Here is a 15549-nt window from a genome sequence, read left to right as displayed (position 1 = left end):
CACCCAATTGATAACCAAAGTTACAAGGGCATGACGCAAGCCCGTCATTTTCATTGAAAAATTAAAAATTAAATTGTGTATTTCTTTTTCAAAATAATAATAAATTTTACATTGAAACTAACATCACAGTAACAGTAACAACTAATAAAAGAAAATTACAAGAAACATGAAGATATTAAACTTATATTTAATCATATCATAAAAAATAATAACAAAAAATTAAAAGCGAACGTGTAGAAAAATCCTAAAATAGTTACGCGAATGACATAATGGAAATAACGTTATCCGAAATCGCTAAAGAGGAAAACTGAGAGGCTGATTAAAAAAAAAAAATTATGCAATGACAATAGCAAACGACTTACAACGAAGCCGAAGCAACAGTTCGCCTAATCATGCTCTGTGACAGCGAGACCCGTGCGAGATCCTAAAACGTTCTGCGAATTTTTTTGTGCTTGTCACGTATGATGACGTCGGCTGTCTATCAGCTGTGCGGCGACAGGTTCCGTGACGTCGGAGCCGAGCCCACCAGCTGACTCAGCCCACCAGCCTTTTAAAATAGAGAACACCCGCCAACGCCGGCATAATTAAACAGACCGCCAAACGAGCAACACGCAGTGACTGTGACAGTGTTATAGATAACGTGCTTATAAAAAAAAATAAAAAAAAAAAGATAGTGATTGTGAAAAGGATAACAGTGAAGTTGATGATGGCCAGAATTATTTTGTTAGTGGTTCTGTTCGCGGCTGTTGAGTCTGCGCATAAACACCACCCCAAGTTCCCGCAGGAGTCGGTGGAGTATTATGACACTCCTTTGACACCACAAATCAGGAAAGGTGAATGACAATAATTTTTTTCATATAAATTTATTTTAAAAGTCAACTTAAAATTTAATGTTTTCAAAGTTTTGTTGAAACATATGTTGGGGTATCCGAATCCGTTCGGATCGTTAATGGGAAACATTTTTCCATTAAAATCATAAAATTTTATTTATTTTGTTTGAATTTCATTTACTACTTTTGTCTTTAAATTTTATTTTACAATATAATAAAAGTTAAACAAAATGTCTGAAATTTTAAATTTTTTTTAATAACTTTTTTATTTAAAAAGAATATTATTCAATTTTTATTTAAGTAATGTATTACTTAATAATAACAGTAATAAGCAAGAAAACTAGTTATTATACAGAAAAGTTATTGAAATAAAAACATTTTCAAAATGCAGTCACTCAAAATACCTTGTAATGATGTTATTTTAGTACTACTTTATTTAATTAATTAAGATTCGAGCAGTTGATGAAATAAATCAGATTCAATCAACGATGTCGCCGGCATATCTTCCGATAACCTCACAAGTAAACCGTTGCTCAATTGTTTATTTTTTATCTGTAGTGGCATGCACCAACTCAAGGGACCGCTTGCTGAACGAGAACATAGAAAAATCCAGATGTGGAGAACCAAAAGAAGTGTTCGTGCCTCTAAATCCACCGTCAAAATTTGAAAAGGTAAGAATAAAAACAACATCCTCTATAGTGTCCAATATGAAGCAAATCGTTATCATTTGCAATTAAAAATTAACCTTTATATTGACTCAACTTATCTAATTGCCATTTATAACAATTAATGCATGTCTAATGGAAGTGTTCGATTACACAACATTGTAAAACTTTTCACTTTTCCAAAACGAGTGCTTCGTCGTCATATCTGTCAATATTTGCATTGCCACGCCAAGACCTGCTAGCGCCATGACGCTACATATTTCGTCATTTCGCGCTGATTGTATTGTAATGAGGAATTCATTTGACCGCAATGTCTCGTGCCGAAAATTGCCGCGTTTCGACTACATCCGCCATCGGTACCGGTCATTAATATTGCGTGAGAAAATCCTCCGATTCTTAGCTTGGACTGACGTGAACGGATTTCCCCAGGTGACCCCGAGCCACGTGTGGGTGAAGAGATGCGTCGGCCTCTGCGACTTTGATGCCAGCGGGTCCTCGGAATGCGTCGCCCAGAGCAAAGTGGATAAGCAGATAACGGTGAGCTTAATTTTAATTCTTTATAGAGAAATAGAGATGTTAGACTAACGAATGGAAACATAATATGAGTAAGAACTGCTAATTGACAGCAATCAAATAATTTATCACAATTTACTAATAGTTTAAAAGTGCAATTAAAATAAATGATGCACTTATCATACATACCGTTGGTTGTCATCTAGGAGTAATTATAACTCGTTCAGAACTTTTACTTCACACATGAATGATCTTACGTTTACGTTTGCTCATAATAAAGAAGTTCACTCCTAGTTTTTCTTATATCGTTATTAAACTCAAAATTAAGATCGAGAGGAAGTTCCTCCATATAAATGCGTTTTCTAACTTCCAACTATTCTCATATTTGTTCAAGTAATCAACATCAAAAGGACAAACGTTATCTGTTTATCTTTCGTCTGCTAATTCAGGCTCATCCTTGACATAGTTTCAATGGCTGTTTGACAGAACATCAGTGTTGCGCAACCAGCAATGATAATAATGACATAACTTGCATCTTCTATATGAAATGTGACGGTGACTAAGACTATTGTTTCAGTACTTGTAATTGTTTAGGAACCATGCAGGAATGCCTTTGAATTTGTAAGGTTTATAGAACACGTTCTTCTTATAAGATAAATAGAAATCAATCATTCCTTGTAACCGGCAATAAATATTCAGTTTTTAACGACTTTCACATCACAATTTAGTGTACTCTTAATAAGTTAACAAAATTCACTTAAATACACCAAGTTAAACAGAAGTTTACCTGCGTCCTCATACGTTACCCGTATTTTCTGATTATTGAGGATTTCCTAATAATGGTGCTCTTGAATACCTTATGCCTATAAATCTAATAATGTGTCCATTGTCAACAGATACGAATACACAACATGAAGACCAAGAAAGACACGTGTGCGACTTACACCGTAGAAGAGCACACGAGTTGCGGCTGCTGTCAACTTTCCTCCGAAGAGTGTGGCGACCGAATATTCAACCCTCGTAAGTGCTCCTGTCAATGTCCAAACACTGAAGAGAGGAGGAGTTGTCTCCACAAGGTTGGTAGGATGATGGATGTCTGTAACACTAACAGGTGTACGGCGCACGAGCATGTCATAACACAGCGTCAGCACTTTCGCAGTTTTAACATTCGCTTCTGTATCACATTAGATGTTTTGTTGCGCTATTTCAATTTCAATATCGATGTTGTCTGTTCTTTATTTAATGTTGTCACCTTCTGCAACGTTTGTAGGTGTGTTTGAGTCGATTTCGGCTATGTTAATATTAGCCGTGTTGGCCAATGATCAAACACGCCGTGTTAAACTGACGCCACTAATGTGTCTTACAGCGACCATGCCGTGCTGACATCCATTGTCTTTACCTTATGCTGCTTCAATGGCATACACGAGCTTAGGTGTGTGCTTATCTGCACTATCGTTATTTTTCTCACCAGTTTATTTAAAACACGATTATTTGACTACACATGTGTAGGATCCTAAATAGAAATGATTAAAGATTATGAATGTTTTCTAAAATTTATCTGTGCGAAAATTTATGCCTAAAAATTTGTGCAAATGTAATGAAATCTACTACTAGTAAGTTATATCTTCAAATTATAAATTCATCCTCCTGCGTTATGCCTGGTTTCGTCCTCACATCTCTCCAGAAATGAAACCCACCTTGGTTTCATTGCCCATGATAAGATATAGACCGGGTAAGTCAGGTTATTGCACGAAGACGCTCTCGTCTTACCTCCATAACCTTTGCAAGGGAACCTAACCTGGATTATTACAATAAAAAAGGGCAACAGAGTTAAAAGGTTCTATTTTTCTTGCAAGTCAATAATTACCAAATATGAGAGGAGAAATGCAATGTTAGTTTCTTTTGTTACAGCGGAGCCAGAATATGAGGTGGAATCGATCTAAATGTACCTGCGAAATCCGGAAACCAAGGCGGAAAGTGCAGTGAACTCAGCAGATCTGACGATGGTCTCATGATTCCTCCCACAGAAGAAATGAGAAGACGTGCGGAGAAATATTGAAGAAGTGAAATATTCATATACTCGCAATGGCATCGTGGGCTTGTAGGTTGTGAATGATGAAGAACGTTTCATTACAAACTTTGATAAAAGTGAAAAAATGGCTGACATTACCAGACTGACTCAAAAGTGTCTTATAGATTAAGTATTATTAAATGAAAATTAAGCAGTATTATTACCTAGATGTAAGTAATTTATTTAACTTTTACGTACGATGGGGCCAAATGCGCTGTGAGTTTTAGCTCGCTTTCGTTCCATGACTTCGACTTGTGTTTAAAAAATGTTGTTTGTCTTCGTGTTTTATGTTCTGAACAAGGTTTCGATCGAATTTGTGTGTTAGCTGTGTAAGATTGTGTCCTTAAATGAGGATTACCTTGAGAATTGGGACCACGAATTTAATTTGTAGTTTTTTTTCCTATTGGGACATTGATTTAATTTGTATATATGGTCTTTTGTACTTAACGAATCCTCTTCGATGTAACAGGTTTTGTCAATTTTACTGTCTCTAAAATTAAGTATTATAAATGCACTTTCTAAATTATTGTTATATTGACATCACTATTCAGTATTTAGCTAAATATAAGGCGTAAATTTGTACTTACGCAATTCCTAAATTGTGATATAGATAGGTCAATTTCCAGTAGGTTAGTTTAAGAAGTTAGGCATTTACTTAGACAATTATTAAATTAAGTAGTCGTACTAGTACTGCAGAAGTCTCCAATTGTAGCTCTCTTTTTGTTAATATTTTAAGATTCATTACTTTTTTGTTGGCTTAAATTAATTTCAGAATTTCTTGAATCCAGTGTTCATTTGTTTTCTTTTATAGTATTATAGTATTCATCATATTCGTCACGAGAATTTGCAGATTTTTTATCTGCAAATTCTCGTGACGTAATCAGATTAAGTTTATTTTCTAGATTGTCATTCATGAATCAGTGGATGACATGACATTTTCATTGTATTCTGAAACAGAACTCATTTTCATTACATCTATGAAGATCCGTCTTAACTTTGCATACGTAATCATCAAAAAATGTTTATGATTTTAGTATTATTTTATTTATATTCTTTTTTAGTCTGAGGCAAATGTACTTATAAGAAAACATATCTCTTTACGACATGTATCACTGTATCTATGGGAACTAGTCTATGATCGTGCCAAAGAATCTCATGGATTTTCCTAATTTATTCTAATTTTGTATTAATGAAAGCTTCAAAAGCTTTAAGTGATTGAATCACGTTTAATTTAAGTTTTTGTACTTATTTATAATATTTAAGCTCAAACAATAAATCTTTTTTTACGTATCACAGTATTCTCATTAAACGTTCCAAAAATTCCTTTATTTAATAACATACAAACATAAAATCACGCCTCTTTCCCGGAGGGGTAGACAGAAACCTCATCTTTCTACTTGCCACGATCTCTGCATACTACCTTCGCTTCATCCACATTCAGAACTCTCTTCCCGCAAGCTCGTCGGTTTCGGGTACTCTTGACCTGACCCTTTACCAGGACGTCCTTAATTTAATCAAAATAGGTATGTGTATACTTATACCTACTTTATTTTTTTTATACTGACGCAATCAAACGTTAGGTAACTAGTGTGCTAATGTCTATCAAATTAGGAAAAGCTAATACTTCCTCATTTTGAATTAAACATTTATCTTTTAATGATTTCCAATCACTTAACACTTTAATTGTAACAAATTTGATAATGCCACAGAATAGGCGTTTACGTTCAGAATCGTCGGACCCGTCAGAATCAAATGCCTATTAGATAAAGAGCAATACAAGAATTGCAAGATTCTGTTTGACTATCCGTAAAAGGCGATTTGATATTAATGTGAAAATAACCTAATTACGTACCTCAAAATTAATTAGTATCACATCACATTTTCGTTTATGTAATCAATAAGATTGTGGCAGTATTAGCAAATGACATCAGCAAAGGAAAATCTTATTGAACGTTTCCACCGTATAATAATATTTTGAGCCATTGGTAAGGATTAATTGCTGATAATTTCGTTCACGTATACAACATCCTTCTTGCTGTAATACAGATTAAAAATGTCTACGACGCTATAGTCCACACGGAAATCTTATGAGCAATAAAACGTTTGAGATTATGTAGGATTAACAAAATTAATATAATAATCATTAACAGTTTATTAATTTAATGTATCTTTTGTCAGTGGTTTCGCTCAATAATCCACAACTATACAATTAAAAAGGGAACATATTTGTATATTTGTATTACGAATAAACTCAAAAATTGTGTGTCAAAAATAAGTCCAGTGAATTTATTCTGATTTTTTACGAAATTCGGTACATATTTGGAATAGGCCTTTGGGAGTGGCATAGACTTTGATTCTGGAATTTCTAAAGGGAGCAAAGCCCCGCTCAAAAGCTAGTAGGTATCATATGAATCTTTCGCTCTCAACATTTAAAAATGGAAACGTTTTGTTTAAGTTTTTTTTCCTTTTATGGCCAGTTACAAAATGTAAAAAGATTATTTATCTATCATTTGTCATACCTGTTGTAAGTAGTTCTTTCTTAGACATTTATCCTCATTCCAAAAATCGTTCCTCTGTGGCAATTGTCCAGTTTACACGCACCCTGGTGAAAATTGGAATGATTGAACAAATTTCTTATCCTGATATCTTTTTTTTAATCCCTTGAACTAATCACAAATTGATATGTCCTTGTAGTCAGTTCCGCGGTATACGGAAATGCTCAGGTTTTTAACCGTGCGTCTGCGGAACTATTCCGCGATAGTTATATAATAAAACGTCCACTCAAACTGAGATATACATATATATAGTCACGTCTATATCCCTTGCGAGGAAGACAGAGCCAATAGTCATCAAAAGACTGAAAGGCCACGTTCAGCTGTTGGGCTTAATGAAAGAATTGAGATTCAAATAGTGACAGGTTGCTAGCCTAAAAAGGAATCCCAAGTATATATGCCTATGCCTTAGTCGCATTTTACGACATCCGGAGGAAAGAGATGGAGCGGTCCTATTCTTTTTCTATTGGTGCCAGTTCTAGTTCTTATAACATAAAATCTAGACCCCGGGAAAATCCCCGTGCATACGACGCTCACTATTTTCCTGGTACCATAAAATGTCTTAAAACTGCATTAAGTAAGTATATAACTCTAACATTAATTGTTTTCCTGAAACAGTTATTTTTAAAATTAATATTTTTACCTAGTTTTCACACTTGTCGTCGGTTCTCGGTATGTTGAAAATGGATTTTGTTTACTGTGGCAAGTTACCTCTTATGTGTAAAACACTATTTAATTAGATGCGGCAATATTGCCCGCTCTTATATGAGTATAATCTGTTAGCTAACTGGTAGGTTAATATTTTAAATCATAATGTTTATACTTTGTTAAGGATAAAACAGACCGAATACTATCATTTACGATGAAAATTGAACATAACTAATTGTTTTAAAAGCCTAACAGCTGAACGTGGCCTGTCAGTCTTTCAAGACTGCTGGCCCTATCTACCCCGCAAGGGATATAGACGTGATTACCTATATGAATGAATGAACTTATTTCTCCCCGCGTAGGTACTTATCTTGCAAACATTTTTACTAAATTGTAAATGAATGTGATTTTGACGCCCCACGGACATAAAAATTATTAACAGATCAGTTAGAGATAGATACATACATACATACAATCACGTCTATATATCCCTTGCGGGATAGACAGAGCAACAGTCTTGAAAAACTAAAAGGCGTCGTTCAACTGTATGGCTTTATGATAGAATTGGAATTCAAATATTGACAAATTGATAGCCCATCGCCGAAAAGAGGAATCCAAATTTTATAAGTCGCCTTTTACGACATCCATGGGAAATTCTTTTTCCTATGGGTGCCCGGAACCACACGGCACTATACTTTTCACTATATCTTCTTTCACATTAGGTACATTTCTTATTTGTGAGTTTGAATGTGAGAAATTGCATAATTTCTACCATTGTAATATATTATTTGTAAGTAAATGTGATTTACTTAAAATTATTTGTAAATACTTATTTCATCACACTCAATTATACTCAAAGACCTAACTCCGAAGGCATATCACATCATAAAATTAGTCTATTGGCTAAAACATAATCATTTATTATGTGACTTATCACTGAACTTTGATTCAATATAAAGAAATTATCTTTTAATAACGATTGATGTAATTTATCAGCCCTCCGTCATGAACCAAAAAGATTGACTTATCTTTCCGCATGGAATGTAAATCCATTTTACGTAATATATTTTGTTGACCTCTGTAGCTTATCGGGCCAGGTTGAAACCTGGATGTACTGGGTTCATTGCCCGGTCAGGTCAAGACGGAAAATTATCTCTTTTTAAGTAAATAAAGAATGCATTTGAATGCAAAAAAGCTACCATTTTTTTACTTTCTACAGCTCTACAAGCAAGTAAGTTACTTTCCTGGAACAATTAGTGCCGTCTGGTTTCGGATATCAATAAAAATAAAAGTAACACTCCATCTCTTTACCATGGATATCGCAAAAGGCAACTAAGGGATAGCCTTATTAACCTAGGATTCTTCTTTTAGACAATAAGCTGGCAACCTGTCACTTTTTGAATCACATTTCAATCATAAATCCCAACAGCTTAACGTGGCCTACTATCAGTCTTTCCAAGACTGTTGGCTCTGTCTACCCCGAAAGGGATATAGACCTAACAAAGTCTTGAACTTGGAGTACATTATCTCTTTCCGGATGTCGTAAACTACGACTAAGGCAATAGTCACGTGCAGCTACTGCAGCTTTTACTGTGATCCAATATGGGTTAGGTTAAGCAAAAAAGAGGTCAGGCGCACCCCGGGCTCCTCTCCAGAGGTGAGGATGCAACCGGGACGCCAGTAGGAGCAACAAGTCTCGTACTAACCTCGAGGCTATCTTGATCTGTTTAATTTGTCCCGTATTATTTATATATTTATAAACAGACGGTAGTGCCGTGTGGCTTCCGACACTTTAGAATCACTTCACGTCTTCCCCGTGGATATCGTTAAAGGCGACTAAGGGATAGGCTTTTAATCTTGGAATTCCTCTGGTAAAGGAATTAAGGACGTCCTGGTAAATGTCAGGTCAAAAGTACCCGAAACCGCCAAGCTTGCATGAAGAGAGTTATGAATGTGGATGAAGCGAAGTATGCAGAGATCGTGGCAAGTGGAAAGAGGTAGTCTCTGCCTACCCCTCCGGGAAAGAGGCGTGATTTTATGTATGTATTCCTCTGGTAGGTGATGGGCTAGCAACCTGTCACTATTTGAATGTCAATTCCATCATGAATTCATACAGTTGAACGTGGCCTTTCAGTCTTTTCAGCACTGTTGACTCTATCTACCCCGCAAGGGAAATATACGTGACTATATGTATGTAAACAAATGGACCTGAAATTCGTACATTTAATATGTATAACAAGACTCGCTCACAGTAGGAACAAAGTCTATTCTTCGGCAGACGGCGAAGAACGCCATTTGTATTTTGGACTTTGTAATTGAAATTAATTAATTGGTGTTGCTTGTTTTGTTGTCGATAACATTATTATTAGGTACCTTTAGATTATAGTGGATGATTTATTTATATATTATGTAGTTTTAAATCGTCTGCGCACTCTTGTTAAAATTTCAACATGGATGAATGCTGCGTCCATCTTCAAGCAAGCTGTGAATCCTTTAACTCGGTTTTCCGAAGAACTTTTATTTGAGCCTAATTACATTGATTCTAAGCGCAATTTTCAATAGCAATAAAATAATTCCTGCACTTCTTTGAACGCTCACCGATAACACACCTATTTCATAAATAAGGGCTAGTTATCCTCATCAGCTTTCTAGAGTCATAAAAAGACACTTCGATAATGTTACACAAGCTTGTTATATAACTGACTAGCTGTGCCCGCGACTTCGTCCGCATGGAATAGTTATTTTGGGCATCATTGAAGCCCTCAAGGATGAATAATTTCTTACCTCCTAATAGTTGCAGCGTGATGTAATATAGCCTAAAGCCTTCCTCTATAAATGGTCTATTCAACACAAAAATAATTTTTCTATTCGAACCAGTAGTAGGTACCTGAGATTAGCGCGTTCAAACAAACAAACTCTACAGCTTTATAATATTAGTATAGATGAATCACTATTCGAAGAGCATAAACGGTTGAAAAAATACAAATTTGGAGACACGCTGAAGACGTTCGTCCAAAAAGTCATGAAACTATGATATCATGCGAAGTGCTACTAAAACTTGTTTTAAATTTGCTCATGCGCTTATTATTTTGGTGGTTCATTGTAATATTCTGATTTTGATTTATTTATCTCAATTTATATTTACTTACTCAATGTACTTTGATTTAATGCAACTTGGATTAATTCATTGCGAAATATTGTCACGGTCTCGGTAAAAAATATTTTAAAATAACCTTTTATTAATCTCAGTAAAAAAAATTAATAGGACCACTCCATCTCTTTCCCATGGATGTCGTTAAAAGCACTAAGGGATCACAAGCTATAACTTGGGATTCTTCTTTTAGGCGATGGGCCAGCAACCTGTCACTATTCGAATCTCAATTCTCTCATTAAGCCAAACAGCTGAACTTGGGCAGCTGAACTTGGGCTCTCGGTCTTGTCACGTATGTTGGCATCTGTCTACCCCGCAAAGTATACAGACGTGATTTAATTATATGTATATAATGAGACAATATATAGTATACATACGTATAATCTCAATATGTATGTATAATTTCAATTTCAAATTTCACTTTCACCTGTACACTAAAAAAAATCCTACTCTCATACTTTTTGAAAATACATAGTCATAAGTTACAACCCACATTCAACATTTCACCATTAAATACATACAAAAACAGAGAAAATACATAACGGACATAAGATCGAAACAAAAAAATCGCCCTTGAAGTTATCTGCTGGGTTAACCGACTTTGTCCAATAAAAACTAGTGTTCTACCGTAATCACTGTTCGAAACAATGTGCTGTAACTTAATTAATTTGTTTGGTATTTCGAAGGAGAATCCGCCATTAAGCCGTGAAGGCTGGCTTTGAAAAAATGTGATCAGCTTTAAAGAATTGTCATGTTACTAAGACAGTGGAAAATGAAGTGAAATATTTTGACGGCCTCTGTGGCGCAGCGGTAGTACGCTTGTCTGTGACATTGGATGTCCCGGGTTCAAATCCCGGCCAGGGCATGATGAGAACAGAACTTTTTCTGAATGGCCTGGGTCTTGGATGTTTATCTATACAAGTATTTATTATAAAATATAGTATCGTTGAGTTAGTATCTCGTAACACAAGTCTCGAACTTACTTCGAGGCTAACTCAATCAGTGTATTTTTTTCCGTAGATATATATTTATTTTATATATTTATTTATTATTTAATGATCTGAAAATTAAATAACGGGGGCTAGTTTATTTGTCTATTTAAATCAACACTTCTATGATTATAAATATGTATCTCATAATCAATGAAAAGAATCGTATTTTGACAATCGTGTTTTGGTTGTCTAAACTCAAAAATTGTTGCACCGATTCTAATGGATTTATCATAAAGACAGAGCCAAGAATCTTGAAAATAATGGAAAACCACGACTACCAACCACAAGAACAATTCGTGATAGAGAATTTGGTGTAAGAGTATAATATTTAGTGCCGTGTCGTGTGGTTCCCGGCTCCAATAGAAAAAAGAATAGGGCCACTCTATCTCGTTCCGGAGGTCGTTTTTATGAGTCGTTGTTATGAGTTGGCATTGGACAGACCTGGGCAGGTTCCAGGGTCCTCTTCAGGACACAACTGGGCCAAATTAGGATTGTTATACATACATACATACATACATATGGTCACGTCTATATCCCTTGCGGGGTAGACAGAGCCAACAGTCATGAAAAGACTGAATGGCCACGTTCAGCTGTTTGGCTTAATGATAGAATTGAGATTCAAATAGTGACAGGTTGCTAGCCCATCGCCTAAAAAAGAATCTCAAGTTTATAAGCCTATTCCTTAGTCGCCTTTTACGACATCCATGGCACAGTAGAAATCAATCAAAATTTATTTTAATGCACTCCAAAAATTGAAATGTTCTCAATTTACTTACCTGATTTTTTATATATTATTAACAGCCCTCTGAGGCCTGGAGCTCGTGGGAATTTTGGGATACAAACCGAGACCCGTGTACAAAATTTCATCAAAATCGGTCTAGTAAATATTGTGTAAAAGTGTAACAAACACACATCCACACAAACTTTCGCATTTGTAACACGTAGATACCTACTCGTTTTGTCACCTTGATAATGTAAGGTGGAAAGGATATATTCCTTATATATTTATCAGCTCTTGTAACAGTGGAAAATACCACAATTAAACTTAACACGTAAATATTCCATCCCATCAACTTTTTTTGATACATCGTAAACTTTTGGCCCATGGCAAATTCCGATAAGCTCGTACACTGACTTTTGCCTTAGCTGAGATAGCATGTAAAAATGTTACAAAAATATTCAAAAAAACTATTACAAATTTCCTTTGCGTAGTAGACAAAGCCAACAGTTTTCAAAAGACTGACAGGGCCACGTTCAGCTATTTGGCTTAATGATAGAATTGAGATTCAAATAGTGACAGGTTGCTGGCCCATCGCCTAAAAAAGAATCTCAAGTTTGTAAGTCTATCCCTTAGTCGCCTTTAACAACATCCATGGGAAAGAGATGGAGTGGTTCTATTCTTTTTTGTATCGGTGCCGACAACATGTAACAGACTACAAGGTTCATGCGAGCTACTTAATTTTTTTCTTTACAAGCAAATGCATCCTTTTTCTTTCAACACGTGTTTAAAACAAAAAATACAAGGCTATACTGTGGGTTTACCCGCTTGCATTTATGTGCAAAATTACAGCTAGCTAGCTTTTGGTAAAAAAAATATCGAAATTAATGTAATAAGTTGATGTACTCGTAAGATGTAAGATGGTTTAATAGCATCTTGATTGGTCACTTTTTGTTTGACTGTAAATTTGGGTTAAATATGTTTACAATAATGTTTTGTTATGGTTTTTGTATCCTTAACGATATGGACTTTGTAAGTCCAGTTAATTTGGTCTTCTTTATTTAGACACAGAAGTTGAAGTAATACAAATGGCAAATTATTAAGTTTTTTTTTCTACAATTCATTCTCTTATGATGATAAAAAATTGTGCGGAGTGGTTCCCAGCACCAATAAAAAAAAATTGAAATAGGATCACTTCCATATCTTTGCCATGGATGTCGTAAAAAGCGACTAAGGGATAGGCTTATAAACTGGGGAATGTTTCTTTAAGGCTTTTACACTACTTATTTGAATCTCAATTCTATCATTAAGCCAAACAGCTGAACGTGGCCTTAAGTCTTTTCATTCTCATTTTCATTCATTTTAGCTTCCTCGAAGTCGCAAGGGAAAATATAATTTTTGATAATATTTATTGTTATTATTATTCCATTGTTAATTATTATCTTATTTATATACATATTGTCACGTCTATATACCTTGCGGGGTAGACAAAGCCAATAGCCTCGAAAAGACTGACAGACAACATTTAGTTTTTTGGCTTAATGATAGAATTTAGATTCAAATAGTGACAGGTTTCTGGCTCATATATTTATAAGTTGTAACGTAAAATATGTTATTAAGTACAAAATATATTATGACTATGTTTATTTCATATACAGTGTACTGATAAAGATATATAAACTAGGGGGTCAGCTTGCTATTAACTTAACTGTACATTATTGCATAAATTATACAAAGTATGCAGGCAAAAACAGGTGAATTCCCCAAGTTTATGTCATGTAATGTACCATAGAGATAAATGTGCGTTCGCTTTGAGAGCAAAATCCAGAGAGTGTGTTCATACTTAAATTGTATGATCAGTGTTTGTTGATATGTGGGTAATACATAAAAATTGTAGCTTTAAAAATGACTCAATTTATATTAAAGAAATGTTTTTTTTATAAATCCCAATTAACTACTATGTTATACTACTTAGTTTATTAAATAAAAAAGTTTGTTTTAATTTCATTGACGTTTTAGAAGAAAATACTACAGTGCAGTTTGTTACCGCTCCTGCTCTATTTACGCTTTTGAAGTGGCACTTAGCTTTAAGTGAACCAATGTTGTTAAAGCAAAAAAATTATCAATTTTTGAGTGATGTTCGAAATGTCCCATAATAATGTATAAAACTTTAATACGAAAAAAAAAAACATATGTGGGCTTTCCTGAATATTTTTCTTAAAATTATTGGTAATTTTCAAGCAAGTTTTATAAAGTGAACTTCCAAACATTGCGTAAAACAAATTGATCGTTCTATTTATTTTATATCTATGGACGGACTAGTCTAGGATCGCATTAATGAAACAATGATGATTTAAATGACGACCGTGAAAAGAAATCAGTGGAAAATTAGACGGAACCAACCGCAATCCCACTGTTTTTGCCCACAGCTGGGGAAATTTAATCGCTAGGTTAGTTTCTAAACTTAGATATCCGGTAAGTCATCATGATCAAGATGACCCTTGATACACACTTTTCGTAAAGTAAAAACATATTTGGACATTTATAAAAGTTTAAAATTTTTTTTTTATTTTTTTTTATTGATAACTACAATTAAATGTGGCTTTTCATTAGCAGGCATTTATTTATACTCATTCACATTTTTTAATGTAGACATTCGTCCACGGTTTAGATTTAACAAGTCTATATTTGTAAACTGACGTCCGGTGAAAATGCTGCAGTGTAGTTTGTTGCGCCGGTGCTTCTACACATGCGTTTTAGAAGCGATAGTCCATGTAATTAGATTTAAGGAATGTGACGTCAATAAGTGATACCTTGTATCTAATTTTGAAAATAAATATTTTCTATTCTACGAGTATTCAGTAAGACATAAAAGCATGGTTATATGTATGTATGTATCATAATATATTAGTGCTGGTTCTTTTCTGAAATTCGGCTGCAGCAGCAAAATTTGGTCTTTCGAGTCAAGCAGGGGTATGTTCCCCTAGGGCGATAAAGGTCTAATGGGATTTCCTACGATATTCAGGAACTACTACTTACTACGATGTTAAGGCAAAACGTCACAGGTAACAGGAATACGGATACCGGGCTGTCATGAGGGACGCAGGAAGACTACGTCGTCTCTCGTTGCAAATTCAGGCAACTGGATGTAGAACCATGATCGATCCAATATGGGTAATATTCCCCTGCAAAGGTTGCGGACGTCAAATAGATCCAGGATCCATCCATCCAAAACCAGATCGCAGAAGATCCTGGCTGAATCCCCATCAGTACCACATCCTCGTTCCGATCAGCGACTCCCAGAGTGCCAGTCCCAGAGGTGGCTATGACAATCGCCAACCTTCGCAACAAGACGGCACCAAAGAGGAATAGAGTCAAAAGAGGTTGATCACCTTAAAAGGAGTTAAAA

The 15549-nt window shown here is 35.0% G+C and overlaps 1 protein-coding gene across 2 annotated transcripts; it reads left to right on the top strand.

Annotated features, from left to right (window-relative positions):
• The first annotated feature begins 600 nt into the window (after positions 1-600).
• On the top strand, positions 601-4895 carry LOC106138131 (uncharacterized). Of its 2 annotated transcripts, none has more exons than XM_060944870.1 (5): positions 601-833; positions 1389-1501; positions 1925-2032; positions 2905-3028; positions 3920-4895. In XM_060944870.1, exons 1-5 carry the CDS (start codon positions 704-706, stop codon positions 3949-3951), a joined length of 507 nt encoding a protein of 168 aa, XP_060800853.1. In that variant the 5' UTR covers positions 601-703; the 3' UTR covers positions 3952-4895. The 2 variants fall into 2 exon arrangements, with proteins under 2 accessions (XP_060800853.1, XP_060800852.1); XM_060944869.1 differs by having other exon boundaries at positions 2905-3084.
• Positions 4896-15549: the final 10654 nt, after the last annotated feature.

This window comes from Amyelois transitella, chromosome 6, assembly GCF_032362555.1.
Source record: "Amyelois transitella isolate CPQ chromosome 6, ilAmyTran1.1, whole genome shotgun sequence".
NCBI classification, from domain to species: Eukaryota; Metazoa; Arthropoda; class Insecta; order Lepidoptera; family Pyralidae; genus Amyelois; species Amyelois transitella.
The sequence above is the reverse complement of the archived record's forward strand: the minus strand, read 5'-3'. Positions and strand labels throughout refer to the sequence as shown.